General features: G+C 47.5%; 1 protein-coding gene across 1 annotated transcript in view; it reads right to left on the reverse strand.

Moving 5' to 3' along the window:
* LOC139237767 (adhesion G protein-coupled receptor E2-like) overlaps nucleotides 1–15246 on the reverse strand; it is an 80903-nt gene extending 65657 nt beyond the window's left edge. The window contains exons 1-3 of the mRNA XM_070866951.1: nucleotides 15099–15246; nucleotides 7105–7200; nucleotides 4574–4723 (exon numbers count right to left, since the gene is read on the reverse strand). Of these exons, the coding sequence (XP_070723052.1) occupies nucleotides 4574–4723; nucleotides 7105–7200; nucleotides 15099–15129 (277 nt within the window). The 5' untranslated portion in view covers nucleotides 15130–15246. The remainder of the gene's footprint in view (nucleotides 1–4573; nucleotides 4724–7104; nucleotides 7201–15098) is intronic.
* Nucleotides 15247–18732: the final 3486 nt, after the last annotated feature.

Consider the following 18732-nt stretch of genomic DNA (forward strand, 5'->3'; position numbering starts at 1 on the left):
ACACTCCATTTTGGGATATTGGTGTTGTGAGCCAGCATTTATTGCCCATCCTTAAGTGCCCCTTGAGAAGGTGGTGGTGAGCCGCCTTCTTGAACCGCTGCAGTCCGTGTGGTGAAGGTTCTCCCACAGTGCTGTTTGGGAGGGAGTTCCAGGATTGTGACCCAGTGACGATGAAGGAATGGCGATATACTTCCAAGTCAGGATGGTGTGTGACTTGGAGGGGAACGTGGAGGTGATGATGTTCCCATGCACCCGCTACCCTTGTCCTTCTCGGTGGTAGAGGTCACGGGTTTGGGACCGGTAGATATTTATTTATTTATTCTTACAAATAAAATACAAAAAAATGACTTACGGTGAATCGATATTCAAAACGTCAACTTTACCATTGTTTCGCGAACACAGCCTCTCTGACCTATTCAGTCAGCTGTGGCTCAGTGGATAGCCCCCTCACCTCTGAGTCAGAAGGTTGTGGGTTCAAATCCGACTCCAGGGACTTTGAGCACATAATCTAGGCTGACAATCCCAGTGCAGTGCTGAGGAGGTGCTGCACTGTTGGAGTTGCCATGTTTCGGATGAGACGTTAAACCGAGGCCCCGTTTGCCCTCTCAGGTGAATGTATTTCACCTGTTTGAAACTATTTCAAAGAGAGCAGCAGAGTTCTCCCTGGTGCCCTGGCCAATATATATCCCTCAATCCACATAACAAAAACAGATGATCTGGTCATTATCACATTGCTGTGTGTGGGAGTTTGCTTGTGCGCAAATTGACTGCCGCGTTTCCCACATCACAACAGTGACTACACTCCGAAAGTACTTCATTGGCTGTAAAGTGATTTTTGGATATGAAGGGAATCTGGGGATAGTGCAGGAACGTGGAGTTGAGGTATCAACCATTTGGGCTCCAGAAGCGTCGTGCCTTGGGCCCAGGAGAGGCGAGAGTTCGGGGCCCAGAAGAGACGAGGGCCCAGGGGCAGCATGGGCCAGCCCACACTGTGATATGTGTGCGCACTAGGTCCGTGCAGAAGAGCTTGGTCTCCAGTCGTCCTGGTTAATCCTTGCCACGGGACCCAGACCTAGCTCTGTCAAGCCCGTGTGGTGGCTGGTGTGCAATGGCCACCTCACGTTAAAAAAATCCACGCACAGGTTTCTTCCACCCTTCAGGATGTAATTTGGGACCTGGAATTTCCGGTCCCTCTTCTAAACACCTGTGAATTCATCCTTTTTTTGGTGTGGAAGCGGCTCATCTTCGACACGAGGGAGCGTCTAACACTAATACTCAGGAATGGCGGGGCAGGCTCGAGGGGCCGAATAGTCTACTCCTGCACCTAATTCTTATGTTCTTTGGTAAAGCAGATTATCTGGTCATTATCACATTACTGTTTTCGGGAGCTTGAAATGACTTCAAAAAAGTACTTAATTGGCTGAACAGCGCTTCGGGACAACCCGAGGTCAAGAAAGGTGTTACATAAATCCAAGTTCTTTCTTTTCCCTGTTTTTACTTTCTAACATGTACATCGTTTCAGCAAAATGCCCTGCCTCATCTCATCTGCCCAACTGCTCACCCCAGGGTAGAATGTTCCTACATCAGCAATACTATAGCCAAGGTACTATACTACATGGTGGGCCGCCCCGACCTGTGTGTGAACACCACCGCAGGTCGGGGCTATCAATAGAGCTGGAGCGCCGGGCCCTGGAACATCATGGGCGAAGGTGCAGCAAATGAGGGTACGGGGCCCAGAAGAGCCGAGGGCCCAGGGGCAGCACGGACCAGCCCACACTGCGCTATGTGCGCGCACTAGATCCGTGCAGCAGAGCTGGTCTCCAGTCGTCCTGGTTCAACCCTTGCCACTGGATAAAGGCCTAGTTCTGTCGAGCCCGTGTGGTGGCTGATGTGCAACGGTCACCACACGTTAAAAAAATCCACCCACAGGCATCTTCCACCCCCTCAACTGGAGTTCAGGACTGGAACATCGGATCCTTCATCGAAACATCTGCGAACTCATGTGGAAGCAAGTCATCCTCGTTCCAGGGAGCGCCTGTGATGATGATGAGCCAAAGATTTAAGAGTGATCCTTTTCAGCATATACAGACACAAGACGTGAACTTCCTCTGTACCTTGGCAGTTTGTTTGGTTAAAGCTAGTCTTTCCCGATTGGGTGATGTATCCTTCCTTGCAGGTACAGTAGGCTGCCCCGACCTGTGTTTGAGAAACTCCCCTGTGTTGTGACATTCTTCGTCCCTGCTGCACGTGTATAAAATATTGCTCTTGCACTCATTTTCGTCTGAAATGAAGCAAAACCTGTCACCCGATGCTTTATTCAACAACGGCTGCATTACCACAGGAGCAACTAGATGGAGCAGTAGTCCACTAGGTGGAACTATATGCAGGCAACTCTCACTTATCCGGGTCCCTCGGGGATTGGGCTATTCCGGGTAAACGATAATGCCGCTCGGGGGAGTGCACGTCTCAGAGCTGAAATTTTACGGTGATAGAACCAACCACGAAGACTTAGTTCGTGTTATCATTGGGTGAAGGTAATAAAATGCATGACATTTGATTCATATCGTCTGTGTTAGTTATGTTTTATTTTTAAATGCCCCTGTAGTTTGACTGTTCAGTACTTGGTGAGAATGTTTGGGTCCCAAATTTGACCCGCGGTCTTTCACGTGGAGAGAAAGGTAAAACCGCGGGCAAGGACACGGTGAACCCTATTGTGTTGGAAGCGGATATTTTTAAACTCTCTGGAGTGGAAACGTTCAATAAATAATTCATTGCACCCAGGGCTGTAAGAGCGCTTTAAAAACCAAAAATGAGTAGTTTGGACAGGAGCTTTGCATTGTTTTCTGTTGCAGTTGGGATCAGCTTGTTATCCGATGCTGAGATCTGAACTTCATCTATCCCAAGGATCCCCCCCTCCCCCCAAATGATTTAACCTCCCTGTAAGTAACCAGAACCGACTGCAGTATATGTTTTGTTTCTCATCTGTTCCTGACTGGGGACAAAGTGACAACCCTCATTATGTCAGCTGGTATTCACGTATGCGACAGTTTTTAAAAGTGCCGTTGCAGCCGGTTCTCCGTTAGATCCGTGTACGGATAATCGAGAGTTGCCTGTATTACAATGCACAGTGAATATTTTTCCCTGGGTCTTAGTGGGACGGGATTAGGAGCAACGGGAATAGGAGTAGGCTACTGAGCTGTTCAGACCTGTTCCGCCAATCAACTAGATCATGACCGGTCTGCAGCTCAAATCCATTTTCCCGCTTTCGATCTTGACACCCTTTGTAATATATGCACCTGTGAGTATGCACACAGGTTGCTGGAGCTGTTGTAACAAAAGTGTTGTAGAGCTGTTGTTCCCTGGAGATGGAGCACGCGGTGTCCACCAGTACGCTCGCGGCCTATCGCGAGAGGTGGGCGCCGGAGGGACTGGAGTGCATCGTCACCCCCGGCAACCAAATTTTAATTTGATTTTAATGTCTAAAACATTAATTTGTTTAATTTGCCGGTTTTAGTGCCCCCCCCCCCCACTTTTAGCCAGAGCGCACTTGTATAATTTGTGTTTTGGTGCCCTCAAAAAAAAACATGGGGCCACCTGAAAAGTTTTTGGAGTGTGCCCCCCACCCCTTTAATCAGGGGGCACTTGATTAAAGTATTGCAAGAAAAATAATTGCAGAGCTGTTGACACCCGATGCGGAGGGGAGGGAGCGGGCAGGTCAGAGGGCCTTCTCGTATGACTGCTCCTGATCCTGGCCAAGGTGGCCATCAACCGGTCCAGGCAATGGGCGGTCGAGGGGTTCGTACAGTCCGACTGCCTGCCTCTCTTCTGCGGTTACATCCGAACCAGGGTGTCCCTGGAGATGGATTACGTGGTGTCCACTGGTACGCTCACGGTCTTCCGCGAGAGGTGGGTGCTGGAGTGCATCATCAACCCCGGCAACCAAATTTTAATTTGATTTAAGTCACAGTCAAAATTTAAATTGTTAATTTGTGGGTTCCCGTGCCCTTGCCAAAACGAGGGCATTTGATTTTATGTTCTACTGAAATATTTTTAGAGCTGTTGCATTGTGAGTGGCTTATGTCCACAAGACTCAATAAAACCCCAGCCAGTTGGATCTAGGTCGTTCACGATGAGGTATGCAGTTGTGAGCCTAGTGGATAAACTGGTAATGTGTAGTGTGATTGTTAAACCTTTGTTAATAAACCAACTAGTTCTTAGTGGCAATGTATTGCTATGAATTCTTAAACAAAGAACCCATGAAGCAAATACATTACATCCTTACCCAACTACAATCTATCGCTCTCAGTTTTGAAAACTCCAATTCACCCCCAGCACCCCCAGACTTTTGGGGCAGAGAGTTACAGATTTCTGCCAACAATTTATGTGATAAATTGCTTCCATTTTTCGGCCCTAAATGATCATTTAAAAAAAAATTCATGTTGACGGTGTGAGTGTCATTGGCAAGGCCAACGTTTGTTGTCCATCCTTAATTTCTCTCTAGAAAATGATTGCCTTAATATCGAAGCGATCCTTTTCAACGTATACTGACACAAGACGCTAACTTCCTCTCTACCTTGGCAGCTTATTCGGGTGGTAAAGTTAGTCTTTCCTGATTTGGTGACGTATCCTGTCTCACAGGTGCAGTAGAAACTCCCAGGTGTGTTGTGGCATTCTGTGTTCCAGCCGCATGTGATTACGTTATCGCTCCCGCACTCATTTTCATCTGAAATGAAGCAAAACAGAGTGATACGATTATTGTGGTGAATGGTTGTTTGTCAGACTGGAGGGAAGTGTGCAGTGGGATTCCCCAGGGATTGGTATTAGGACCACTGTTCTAATGAATATATATTAATGACCTGGGTTTGGGTATATATACACAGGACATAATTTCAAAGTTTGTAGATGATACGAAACTCGAAAATGCAGAGAATAGTAGCAGACATTCAGGATGACATCGACATAGATAAAAAAGGCAGACTCAATGCAGATTAAATTTACTTCAGAGAAGTGTGAAGTGATGCATTTTGGAAGGAAGGAGGCACAATATGAACTAAATAGTATAATTTTAAAGGGGGTGCAGGAACAGAGAGACCGGCGGCGGGGGGGGGGGGGGGGGGGGGGGGTGGTGGGGGTATATATATCCAAATCTTTGAAGGTGGCAGGAGAGCTTGAGAAGGCTGATAAAAAAGCATGTGTAATGTTTGGCTGTTTTACAAAAGCAAGGAAGTTACGCGGAACCTTTATATAAACACTAGGTAGGCCCCAGCTGGAGTACTGTGGCCAATTCTGGGCACCTCACTTTAGAAAGATGGCAAGGCCTTGGAGAGGGCGCAGAGGGTATTGACTAGAATACTGCCAGGGTATAAGGGACTTCAGTCACGTGGATAGACTGGAGAAGCTGGGCTTGTTCTCCTTACAGCAGAGAAGGCTGAGAAGATTTGATAGAGGGATTCAAAAACCATGAAGGAGGGGCGCGGGGGGGTGGCGGGTAACCAGAGGACACGGAATTAAGGTGATTGGATAAAGAACCAGAGGTGAGATGAGGAAAGATTTTTTTACACAGCAAGTTGTGATCTGGAGCGCTCTGCCTCAAAGGACGCAGGCACCAGAGTCAATCGAAACTTTCAAAGAAAATGGGATAAATACTTAAAGGAAAAAAATTACAGGGCTACGGGGAAAGAGCAGGGGGGAGTGGAACTAATTGGATCGCTCTACCAAAGAGCGGGCACAGGCACGATGGGCCGAGCAGCCTCCTTCTGTGCTTTATGAGTGTAATATTCTATGAGCAGCCACGTCAGTGCACTGTGTGGTACCCAGGCCTCCATTACAGTGTGTGCTGTATACAGGTTTTTGCACATCTCCCTGGCAGGTGTGATCCAGTTGCAGGTTTTTTTTTTCCGACAACGTAGGAACTCACTTGTGCCATCCCACAACGCAACACATTGATTCAATTAAATCTAACAATATCCCAATGAATGGCAGGCCGACAACCAGAGGGCACAGATTGAAGGCCATTGGCAGAAGAACCAGAGGCGACATGAGGAGAAACGTTTTTACGCAACACCTGGTTAGGATTTGGAACGCACTGCCTGACAGGATGTTGGACGCAGGTTCAATAGTGGCCTTCAAAAAGGGAATTGGATGAATACTTGAGGGAGAAAAAAGTTTCAGGGATACAGGGAAATAGCGGTGGGGTGGTGGGGTGAGTGGGAGTGACTGGAAAGAGCTGTCACAGACACGATGGGCTGAATGGCCACCTTCTGTGCTGTACTAGTCTGTGAGTCTTTGGGTCACTAGTCTTGTACTATAAACCACACTGTATCAGGGATGTTTTGAGGGTGTCCTTGTAAGGTTCCCTCTGCCCACCTGGGGCTATTTTGCAGTGAAGGAGTTCCGGGTAGAGCGCTTGCTTTGGGAGTCTCGTGTCCAGACGATCTGGCCCGCCCAGTGGAGCTGATCAAGTGTGGTCAGTGCTTCAATGCTGGCCAAGGACTGCCCGAAGTGGAGGAGGTGCATCCAGAGGGTGGGTGGTGGGGGGGCGCTGAGCACTTCGAGTCTCATCGTCGAGAGCATGCAGAAATCAAGCGCAGGCAGCGGAAAGAGCGTGCGGCAAACTTGTCCCACCCTCCCTTACCCTCAACGACTATCTGTCCTACCTGTGACAGGGACTGTGGTTCTCGTATTGGACTGTTCAGTCACCTAAGAACTCATTTTAAGAGTGGAAGCTAGTCTTCCTCAATTCCAAGGGACTGGCTATGATTGGTGAATATTCTGAGTCGATGAGCCACTAGTCATACGATACACCATAGCCGGAAATCTCCCCTAAAAAAACGAGTGAGAGGTGAGGGAGGGCAGTTAAATTGAGAAAATGGGATTCCTGACCCGATCCTGACTCTAACTCGCCCGCCTTGAGAAAATGCCAGCCCACGAAGTCTAACACCCTGGAAACTGTGGGAGTTATTTAGAGACATATACAGAGTGTAGTTGGAGTGAAGTTTTGCCTGTGTTCAACTCACATACAGCTGGCCGCAGGACTTATATATTTGGATACTGTTGAAGCCTAAGGGAGGTGGACAGGGAATGACAGCCCACAGCGTGACTCACCGATACATATCCCAGTCGGTGTAGCCAGGAATCCAGGTGGGCACTTTTGGACGCCGGTGACTTGGAACGTTACGCACAGAATACCGAAGTAGGCCACTGGGTGGAAAAAGAGATACGCAGGTGAAAATCTTTTCTCAGCACAATTCATTCTGCAAAGAGTCATCAGTCCCTGAGAGAGAAAAGGGGAAGTGAAAGGAAACCAGAGGCGTGGAATGGAATATTCTCTGCCCATTGAACAATCACTATCCATTTTCTCCGGCACTTCTGCATCAGAGTGGGTGATTTCCACACAATCAAAGCAATACTTGCATTTATATAGCACCTTTCATGATGTCCCAAAGTGCTTTGCAGCCAATTAAGTACTTTTGAAACGTAGTCGCTGTTGCAATGTACAACAACAACCTCTTGTATTTATATAGCGCCTTTATGTAACGTAATAAAACGTTCCAAGTTGCTTCACAGCCGTGTTATAAGACAAAAAAATAAATTTGACACTGAGCCACATAAGAAATTGCGGCAGATAAGAACATAAGAAATGGGAGCAGGAGTCGGCCATACGGCCCCTCGAGCCTGCTCCGCCATTTAATACGATCATGGCTGACCCGATCATGGACTCAGGTCCACTCCCCATAATCCCTTATCCCCGATCAAAAGCTTGGTCAAAGAGGTCGGTTTTAAGGCACGTTTTGAAGGAGGAAAGGAAGATAGAGAGGTGGAGAGGTGTAGGCAGGGAGTTCCAGAAGGCACGGCCACCGATGGTTGAGCGATTGTGATCAGGGATGCTCACGAGGGCAGAATTTGAGGAGCGCAGACATCTCGGGGGGTGTTGTGGGGCTGGAAGAGATTACAGAGATAGGGAGGGGCGAGGCCATGGAGGGATTTGAGAACAAGGATGAGAAGTAGAACAAGGGTGAGTTGGGGCAAGTCTGCCCGAGAGATAAGCTTCCGTTCGTTTTGAAGTTCAACCGGGGACGAAGCAAATCAAACGTGCCTCTCGCGCATCAAGTGGACCAGCATCCACAGGCCAGCAAAGCTCGACGAGGCCAAGCTTCCTACAAGCTATCTCCAAGGTGACAATCTAGGGATCTGTCTGACTCCTGGAACAGTCCAACTATCACTTGGATGTCAACAACCCTTTTGCATAAAGATTACATAAGATATACGGCACAGAAACAGGCCATTCGGCCCAACGGGTCCCTGCTCCACAACAACACCCCCTTCATCTCACTCTGTCTGCATTTCCTTTCTCTCTCGTGTTTATCCAGCTTCCCCTGAAATGCGTCTATGCTATTCACCTTAACCACACCCTGTGGTAGCGAGTTCCACGATCTGGTTAAAGACATTTCTGCTGAAGTTTCTGCTCAATGCCCCATGAAACGCCATCTTGATGGTCTCAACGACTTATCTAGCGCCTTTAATGCAGTGAAACGTCCCAAGGCGCATCACAGGGGTGTTATGAGACAAAACAATTTGACACCGAGCCATTGAACAAAGCAAGCAGGTTAACACCCGTGCGATGTAAAGCACGACCATATTCATTATTTCCGAGGCCTAAAACAAACACTTTGGACTGGATTTTCCGAGCCTTTGCACTCGGGGTTGCACCCCGGAGCGGTGTGAAGGGCGCCGGCGAGGTCCCCCGCTGCGGTCCTCCGCTCAGGTTTTGCGCCGGCGTCGAGCAGCACCGCCGGGAAGAGCTGCGCCGGGCGTGCAAATGGCGCTGGTTGTGACACCGGCAGTAGTTTTGACTCGAACCCGACCTATCCGCCTGGAATCACGCCTCGCAATGACCACCCGGGAAATCAGTGCGATCCAGCCCTTTTTCGATTTTTTTCTGCCGAAGTGGATAACCTCACATTTTCCCACATTATACTCCATTTGCCAATTTTTTTGCCCACTCACTTAGCCTGTCTAAATCGCTTTGCAGATTTTTTGTGTGCTCCTCACAATTTGCTTTCCCACCCAACTTTGTATTATCAGCAAACTAGGCTACATTACACTTGCTCCCTTTATCCAAGTTGTTAAGATAGATTATAAATAGTTGAGGTCCCAGCACCAATCCCTGTGGCAGCAGATTAATCACTGTTTGCCAATTGGAAAATTACCCATTTATCCTGACTCTCTGTTTTCTGTTAGTTAGCTAATCCTCTATCTATGTTAATATATTACCCCCAACCCTGTGAACTTTTATCTTGTGTAGTAACCTTTTATGTGAGACCATATCGAATGCCTTCTGGAAATCCAAATACACCACATCCACTTGTTCCCCTTTATCCACCCTGCTTGTTACATCCTCGAAGAACTCCAGCAAATTTGGCAAACATGAGACACTCTTTCATAAAACCATGCTGACTCTGCTTGATTGAATTATGCTTTTCCAAATGTCCCACTACTGCTTCCTTAGTAGGACTCCAGCATTTTCCCAATGACAGATGTTAGGCTAACCGGTCTATAGTTTCCTGCTTTCCGTCTGCCTCCTTTTTTAAATAAGGGAGTTACATTTGCGGTTTTTCAATCCGCTGGGACCTCCTGAGAATCTGGGGAATTTTGGTAGATTACAACCAATGCAACAACTATCTCTTCAGCCACTTCTTTTAGGACCCTAGGATGTAAACCGTCAGGTCCAGGGGACTTGTCCGCTTTTAGTTCCATTATTTTACTGAGTACTATTTCTTTATTGATAGTGATTGTATTAAGTTCCCCCCTCTCTATAGCCCCTTGATTATCCACTATTGGGATGTTTTTAGTGTCTTCTACTGTGAAAACCGATCCAAAATATTTGGTCAAAGTCTCTGTCATTATTAATTCCCTGGTCTCATCCTCTCGGGAATCAACATTTACTTTAGCCACTCTTTTCCTTTTTATGTACCTGTAGAAACTCTTACTATCTGTTTTTTATATTCCGTGCTAGTTTGCTTTCATAATCTATCTTCCCTCTCTTTATTATTTTTTTAGTTGTTCTTTACTGGCTTTTAAAAGTTTCCCAATTCTCTGGCCTCCCACTAGTCTTGGCCACGTTGTACGCCCTTCATTTCAATTTGATACCATCCCTTATTTCCTTAGTTAGCCGTATTTCGATTGGTTATGCCTTCTCTTACAGCCTTTCCTTCTCATTGGGATATATTTTTGTTGAGAGTTATGAAATATCTCGTTAAATTTCTGTCACTGCTCATCAACCGTCCCACTCTTTAATGTATTTTCCCAATCCACTTTAGCCAACTTTGCCTTCATACCTTTGTAGTCTCCTGTATTTGAGATTCAACTTTCTCATCCTCCAACTGAATTTGAAATTCCACTATGTTATGGTCACTCATTCCTCGAGGATCCTTTACAAGGAGATCATTTATTAATCCTGTCTCATGACACAGTACCAGATCTAAGATAGCCTGCATCCTGGTTGGTTTCGGAACATACTGTTGAAGGAAACTATCCCGGATACACCCTATGAACTCTTCCTCAAGGCTCCCCTGGCCAATTTGCTTTGTCCAATCAATATGAATGTAAAAATCACCCATGATTATTGACGTTCCTTTTTTACAAGCCTCCATTATTTCTTGATTTATACTCCGTCCAACAGTGTAGCTACACTGGGAGCCTATAGACTACGCCCACCAGTGACTTTTTCCCCTTCTCCACCCTCTCAGGGAAGGGTTGGAGAGATGAGAAAAAAACATGGGAGAGAGAAAAAGACCTGAACTATTAATAAAATGATCAAATTATCAAGATGCCCGACACCCTCTTAATTGCCACCCCATCCACCACCTTCAACATTCACTCCCTCCACCACCGGCGCACCGTGGCTGCAGTGTGCATCATTCTCAAGATGCACTGCAGCAACTCACCAAGGCTTCTTCGGCAGCACCTCCCAAACCCACGATCTCTACCGCCTAGAAGGACAAGGGCAGCAGGCGCATGGGAACACCACCACCTCCACGTTCCCCTTCAAGTCACACATCATCATGACTTGGAAATATATCAGCCGTTCCTTCATCGTTGCTGGGTCAAAATCCTGGAACTCCCTCCCTAACAGCATTGTAAAACCACCTTCACCACACGGACTGCAGCGGTTCAAGAAGGCGGCTCACCACTACCTTCTTGAGGGCAATTAGGGATGGGCAATAAATGCTGGCCTTGCCAATGATGCCCACATGTCCAGAATGAAAAAAGGACAGATTGCGAAAGCTCGATTTATAAATATGTTACATGAACCCCAGGGTTTGATTCCAGTGTTTAACTAATTACTTCATATTGCAACCATCTATGAAGAAAATACATTAAAATCAATATTGGTATCGCATGTTCCATTTTAGAGATAGGTCCTCATTTCCGATGGAATTTTCCAATGTTAAAGTACCAGCAGGCCACGTGTCCTATTAATGGTGTAGAATTTACCAATATCTCGCAAAGATTCCAGGTACCTTTCCCCTGCAGAGGAGAAGAATCCCTTTCTGGGCTTTTAAAATGAGTTTAAAGGGGCAGACGAAGCCTGCGGGGGATAAAAGGGATACATTCATGGAGACCCCCCCCCGCCAGTGTTTGGACTCATAGGAAAGGGAATTCAAAATGGACCTAAATTACAGAAGCTTGAGATCCCCTAAACATCTATGGGAAGGAGCATATCAATTTTAAGATTCTACAACATTTTGGCTGCGAAAAAGAGTTACCAAATACAGGAGGTGGGGCCAACCTCTGAAGCAAATTCGTGTAGTAAGGATCCCAGGCTATTCACCCTCTAAGAGATAATCGAATTACCCAATCAAGCACAATGGAAATCATGGTCAGGAAACTGGACAATTCTAAAACAATGCAAAACCAGTGATAGCACACTCTCACACCCGAATCGAGTTACTGCTGACAAAGGAGACATTTGAAAATCAATGGACAGAACAGTTTAAACAGAGCCCAAGAGATTTGATGGGAGATAACGGAGCCTTTTTTTGGGATATATCTATCCCCCAGTTTTACAAGGAAAAACTAGTAGAACACAGACTGGAACTCGCACTGACTCGAGCAGAACACAGACTGGAACTCGCACAGACTCGAGCAGAACACAGACTGGAACTCGCACAGACTCGAACAAGGACACAGACTGGAACTCGTACAGACTCGAACAGAACACAGACTGGAATTCGCACAGACTCGAACAGAACACAGACTGGAACTCGCACAGACTCGAACAGAACACAGACTGGAACTCGCACAGACTCGAGCAGAACACAGACTGGAACTCGCACAGACTCGAACAGAACACAGACTGGAACTCGCACAGACTTGAACAAGGACACAGACTGGAACACGGACACAGACACAAGCAGCCTGCTTCCTCTACAGTGAAGAAATGGAATAGTGAAGGAAACTACCAGAACTCATCAGGAACTGACCGAGCATGAGGCCCACTAAACGGAAGGTTGTCAGCAACCAAATTGACAACCACTCTACAATCTACTTCTGAACGACCCAGCGGGGGAGAAATTACCAAAAGGGGCTAACTAAAACTATTCCTAACCAAAGAAAGTGGGTACTTACCCCATACATCCAAAACGCAACTTAGCACATCAACGGACGCACCCCAACCGAAGACTACGCAGTCCGAAGTCCTCTCCTCCGTCCGGGGTGCGGCTCGCCTAGAAGGCCAAGTGCAGCGAACCCCGAAACCATGATTCACCGGCAACTGTCTAAAGGGATTGGTGACATAGAACCTGAACCCTCAGAGCTATAACTTAGTTAGTTAGGGGAATTGGGAGGGGGGAGGCTGGGATAACTTGTGTAAATGTATCTACATTCTCCTCTTTACCTCATTTAGATTTTAAGCTGTATTCTTTTCCCCACAGGCTGTAATTTGACATTTTATTCAATGTGTTGTACCCCTCAGTGTGTATTGGTCTGTGTGTGTTATTAAAGGTGTGCCTTTTACTTTTTTTAAACACAATAAAGCCATACCTGCTTCCTACCTTGAAACCGATTGTCTGTCCAAGTCTGTCACAGTCCCTTCATAATTCCAGTGTCTAGAATCAAGGGTGTGGGAGCGATTCGGAACCGCTCATATAAGGTCAGAAGGGAAAGCAGACCCCCTGAAAACCACCCCTTACAATGGTTCATGTCTGCCGCTTTGTTCCTTTTTTCTACCCTCAAAAGGCCCTTGTGGTTCCATTTCTAAGTCCTGCAGCTTTCCTCGGTTAGTTCTTGCGAAGTCAACATGCTATTTTCAACTGCCTAGTAAGCAATCTAAAAGCTGACTTCTGCAAACAGCCCGTTGGTTCATTTGAGCCCCGGGACCCCTTCTTTACCCTTTAATTACAGCAGAGCTTGAAAACCCCACATCACTCTGGATTGTTGTAAAATCCCAACTGATTCACTAACGTCCTTTCGGGAAGGAAATTTGCAGCCCTTACCCCCGGTCTGGCCGATATGTGACTCCAGGCCCACAGCGAGGTGGTTGACTCCTATCATCATCATCTTCATCATAGGCAGTCCCTCGGAATGGAGGAAGACTTGCTTCCACTCTTAAAAATGAGTCCTTTGGTGGCTGAACAGTCCAATACGAGAGCCACAGACTCTGTCACAAGTGGGACAGATAGTTGTTGAGGGGAAGGGGTGGATGGGACTGGTTTGCCGCACGCTCTTTCCGCTGCCTGCGCTTGGTTTCTGTATGCCCTTGGCGACAGACTCGAGGTGTTCAGCGCCCTCCCAGATGCTCATCCTCCACTTAGGGCGGTCTTTGGCCAGGGACTCCCAGGTGTCAGTGGGGACGTTGCACTTTATCAGGTTGACTCTTAACTGCCCTCTGAAATAGCCGAACAAGCCACTCAGTTGTCCCCACCACCTTCTCGAGGGCAATTAGAGATGTGCAATAAATGTTGGCCTCGCCAATGGCACCCATACCCTAGGATTAGAGTTTTTAAACAACCTCTATTCTGCAAGTCACACTGAGCAATGCCAGGGGAGGCCAATTGTGTGCCGTTAACAGCCCTACTGCACACCACAGAAATACCGACCCTGGGCAAAGCGAGGGCTAACGGCTTACATTTCCCTCCTCCTGGGAACCTTTCACACCACATAACTGTTCCACAGCTTTGCTCCTCGGGAGATACAGAAGGTCTGGCTGCAAACTGCCAAAGCAAATCTCGTCACAAATGTACAGCTTCAAAGCCCTGCTGTTCATGCAGGCAGTCCTTCCTTGAATGCTTCCACTCATTTCCACCGTAGGTGATTCAGCCCCCCTCCCACATTTAATCATGAGCATTAAGCACTGTGTTTATTTAAATGTATTTACTAATACAACAACAACATTTACATAGCGCCTTTAACGCAGTAAAACGTCCCAGGGCGCTTCACAGGAGTGTTGTAAGACAAAAAAAATTTGACACTGAGCCACAGAAGAAGAAATTATGGCGAGTGATCAAAAGCTTGGTCAAAGAGGTAGGTTTTAAGGAGCGTCTTAAAGGAGGAAAGAGAGGTAGCGAGGCGGAGAGGTTTAGGGAGGATGTTCGAGCGCTTAGGGCCCAGGCAGCTGAAGGCATGACCACTGATGGTTGAACAGTTTTACTCAGGTTTGTTCAAGAGGGCATAATTTGAGGAGCGCAGATATATCGGGGGTTGTGGGGCTGAAGGAGATTATAGAGATAGGGAGGGGCGAGGGCCATGGAGTGATTTGAAAACAAGGATGAGAATTTTGAAATCGTGGCGTTGCTTAACCGGGAACAAATGTAGGTGGGCGAGCACAGGGGGTGATGGGTGAACGGGACTTGGTGCGAGTTAGGACACGGGCAGCCGAGTTTTGGATGAGCTCAAGTTTACGAACGGTAGAATGTGTGAGGCCAGCCAGGAGTGCGTTGGAGTAGTCAAGTCTAAATGTAACAAAGGCACAGATGAGGGCTTCAGCAGCAGATGAGCTGATCTAAGGGATGTTGCGACGGTGGAACTAGACGGTAATAGATATAGAAATATGATCATATCATTTGAATACATGCCAATTCTGATCAACTTGCACTCACCCAGTATCAGATACAGCGTTCCTGATTCCATGGTTTTCTGACGATGTGGTCTCCCCGGGACCAGTGACTCCAGGAAGCACCTGTCTCCCGCACTGAGTGTGCCTGGACACAAGCTCAAGAGTTGTACCCACCCGACGTCCTCTACAGGAACTGGCGATAAGCTGGGGGGAAGCTGTGTCGTTCCAACTTCAACTGAAGAAACTTAAAGTCACAGCCAGCTGACCCCGACGCTGACGTCAGAAGCCACAATGATTCCGCTGTCGGACAGCGTGATCCCAGCTTGCCAACAGCACCAGAGCAAGTGGCTTCATCCGCGTCATTGACGTCAGAGAAGTTGCAAAACGCTGTTCCTTTCGCAAACTTGGGGACGTATTCCCCTCCTCTCCTGGACGCCCACCTGACCATTCCTCAACCGCGAGGAATTACAAGACGATAGGAGCATAAGATAAAAAACGTCTCACTGCTTGTGGCGTAGAAATCCTGCTTCCTCCTTCCCGCGGGCGTTCGACTAGATTTTAGAGAAAAAATGCGCACCTACCTGAAGCTGCTGTGCCCGCTCGACTTCCCGATCCACAGGCCTCCTCTCCCTGCGCGTTGCAACGCGTGCACGTCAGGACGTGCGCAGGCCTGGAGCTGGAGTCACATGGCTCTGGGCAACCAATCAGGTGTAGTATAGTCTCATTCATAGTAATAGGAGTTTCGTAAGTCCGCAACTCCTATTACTTTGAATGAGAAACGCCCCAAACACCCAAAACACTAATAAAAAATAGAAAATATACTCTACATATTTAAGATTCATTTAAATTAAAGTTCTTAATGTCTGAAATAAAAAAATATATTCCTGATTTTTAAAAAAGTTTTTTAATTATGCCTTAAAATAAACTTAGCGTTGTGGGGAGGGTTTTTAACAATAAAATATGTTTTCATAACTTTATTTTTATTATGTTTGTGTGTTTTAAAACACTTGCACCTGTAAAAGTAGGCTAAGCGCCTGCTTTTTCAGACGCAAGAATTTTGAGGACATTTTCTGGGCAAGATATGGGTAAATGCCGCAATCTTGCCCATGCAAACGTCCTCGCTCCCGACATGCGGATGGTCTGTCAAGCTGGAGCTTGACAGACCGGAAAAGCTGGTTTTCAGCGCATGCGCATTGCGCGCTAAAAACTGGCTTTTCCGATGCCTTCCCGGGTCCGTAGAAACTTCGTACAGACCCAGGGACATCGGAATTTCTACCCCATTATATCATAGACAGTCCCTCGAAATCAAGGAAGACTTGCTTCCACGCTAAAAGTGAGTTCTCAGGTGTCTGTACAGTCCAATACTGGAATTAAAGTCTCTGTCACAGGTGGGGCAGACTGTGGTTGAGGGAAGGGGAGGGTGGGACTGGTTTGCCGCACGCTCCTTCCGCTGTCTGTGCTTGGTTTCTGCACGCTCTCGGCGACGAGACTCGAGGTGCTCAGCGCCTTCCCAGATGCTCTTCCTCCACTTAGTGCGTTCTTGGGCCAGGGACTCCCAGGTGTCGGTGGGGATGTTGCATTTTATCAAGGAGGCTTTGAGGGTGTCCTTATATAGGGGTCTGGTGAGACCGCACCTGGAGTATTGTGCACAGTTTTGGTATCCTTACCCAAGGAAGGATATATTTGCCATAGCATAGAGGGAGTGCAACGAAGGTTCACCAGACTGATTCCTGGGTTGGGGGGATTGTCCTATGAAGAGAGATTGAGCTGATTGGGTTCATATTGGTGGGCCTGATGCTGTCCGCCGCAATCCTCCTCCCCAGGAACTCCACTTCAGGCACTTCGAGCGTTTTAACCTGAGCCCCACGCGCTTGAGTTGACTAAGAACCTCCTCCAGGTTCTGCAGGTTATCGACTGTGTTCCGACCTGTAACCAAGATGTCGTCCTGGAAGACCACGGTGTGCGGGACCGACTTCAGTAAACTTTCCATGTTTCTCTGGAATATCGCCGCCGCTGATCGGCTTCCAAAAGGGCATCTGTTATAAACAAAAAGACCTTTGTGCATGTTGATGCAGGTGAGGGTCTTCGATGATTCTTCCAGTTCCTGCGTCATGTAGGCTGAAGTCAGATCCAGCTTCATGAATGTCTTTCCTCCCGCCAGCGTTGCAAAGAGGCCGTTGGCCTTTGGTAGTGGGTATTGGTCCTGCTGGGAGAAACAATTGATAGTTACTTTGTAATCGACACAGTTTCTGACGGTGCCATCTCCCTTGAGGACTGGGACAATAGGACTGCCCACTCGCTGAACTCTTTGCAGCCGGTCTAGTTCGATCTCTACCCTTTCATCATGTATGGTACTGCTCTCGCCTTGTGATGGATGGGTCACGCCCCCGGAATTAGGTGGATCTTCACTTTTGCTCCTTGGAATTTCCCGATGCCTGGTTCGAACAGCGAAGGAAATTTGTTTAAGACCTGGGCACACAAAGTGTTGTCAGTTCCAGCGTATCTTTCCCAGCCAGCTCCTGCCGAGCAGCGTGGGACCATCACCCGGTACCATCCAGAGTGGTAGCTTGTGCACCGCCCCATCGTAGGAGATCTTTACGGTAACACTGACGATTACAGGAATTAGTTCTTTTGTGTAAGTTTTTAGTTTCGTGCGAACTGGAGTTAAGACTGGCCTTGAGGCCTTGTTGCACCACAACCTTTCGAAAGTCTTTTTGGCCATGATGGACTGGCTAGCGCCCGTGTCCAGCTCCATTAACACCGGGAGTCCATTAAGTTCAACTTCCAGCATTATCGGGGGACAATTCGTGGTGAATGTGTGCACCCCATGTACCTCTGCCTCCTGTATCTGAGGCTCTGGTTTGTTGTGATCCTCCGTGGATCTGTCCTCCTCTGCAACTTGGTGGCTTGCAGGTTTCACAGGCTTTGCAGCTCGTTGGAGGTGTCCCATTGTTCCACAGCCCTTGCAAATGTACTCTTTGAATCGGAATGAATGGAAACGATGATCACCCCCGCAGCGCCAACAAGGTGTTAATGGCCTTGCATTCATCATCCTTGATGGTGGACTCTGAGTCATCTGCAGACGTGTAGCTGCAGGTATGTGTGACCTGCCATGTACGTTACGATTCGAAAACAACATTACTTTCTACACAGTACTTGTAGCAGCACTTGTGTACTGAGAGATTTGCTTCGTATTGTCACTGGTGGCAATGATCGCCTGGGCTATCGCTATGGCCTTACTCAAGGTTGGGGTCTCTACAGTCAAGAGATTGCATAGTATGGTTTCATGGCCAATGCCAAGTATGAAAAAGTCTCTGAGCATGTGCACCAAATATCCTTCAAATTCGCAATGTCCTGCAAGGCGTCTTACCTCGGCAACATAACTCGCCACTTCCTGGCCTTCAGACCTTTTGTAGGTGTAGAACCGGTACCTTGCCATCAGAACGCTTTCCTTTGGGTTCAAATGCTCTCGGACCAGTGTACACAAATCATCGTACGATTTCTCCGTGGGTTTCGCTGGATGAGCAGATTCTTCAAGAGGCCATACGTTGGTGCCCCACAGATGGTGAGGAGAATCACCCTTCATTTGGCAGCGCACTCTTCCCCATCTAGCTCGTTGGCCACGAAGTATTGGCCAAGTCGCTCCACAAAAGATTCCCAATCATCTCCCTTAGAAA

The sequence above is a fragment of the Pristiophorus japonicus genome, chromosome 24, assembly GCF_044704955.1.
Source record: "Pristiophorus japonicus isolate sPriJap1 chromosome 24, sPriJap1.hap1, whole genome shotgun sequence".
In the NCBI taxonomy this organism is placed as follows: domain Eukaryota; kingdom Metazoa; phylum Chordata; class Chondrichthyes; family Pristiophoridae; genus Pristiophorus; species Pristiophorus japonicus.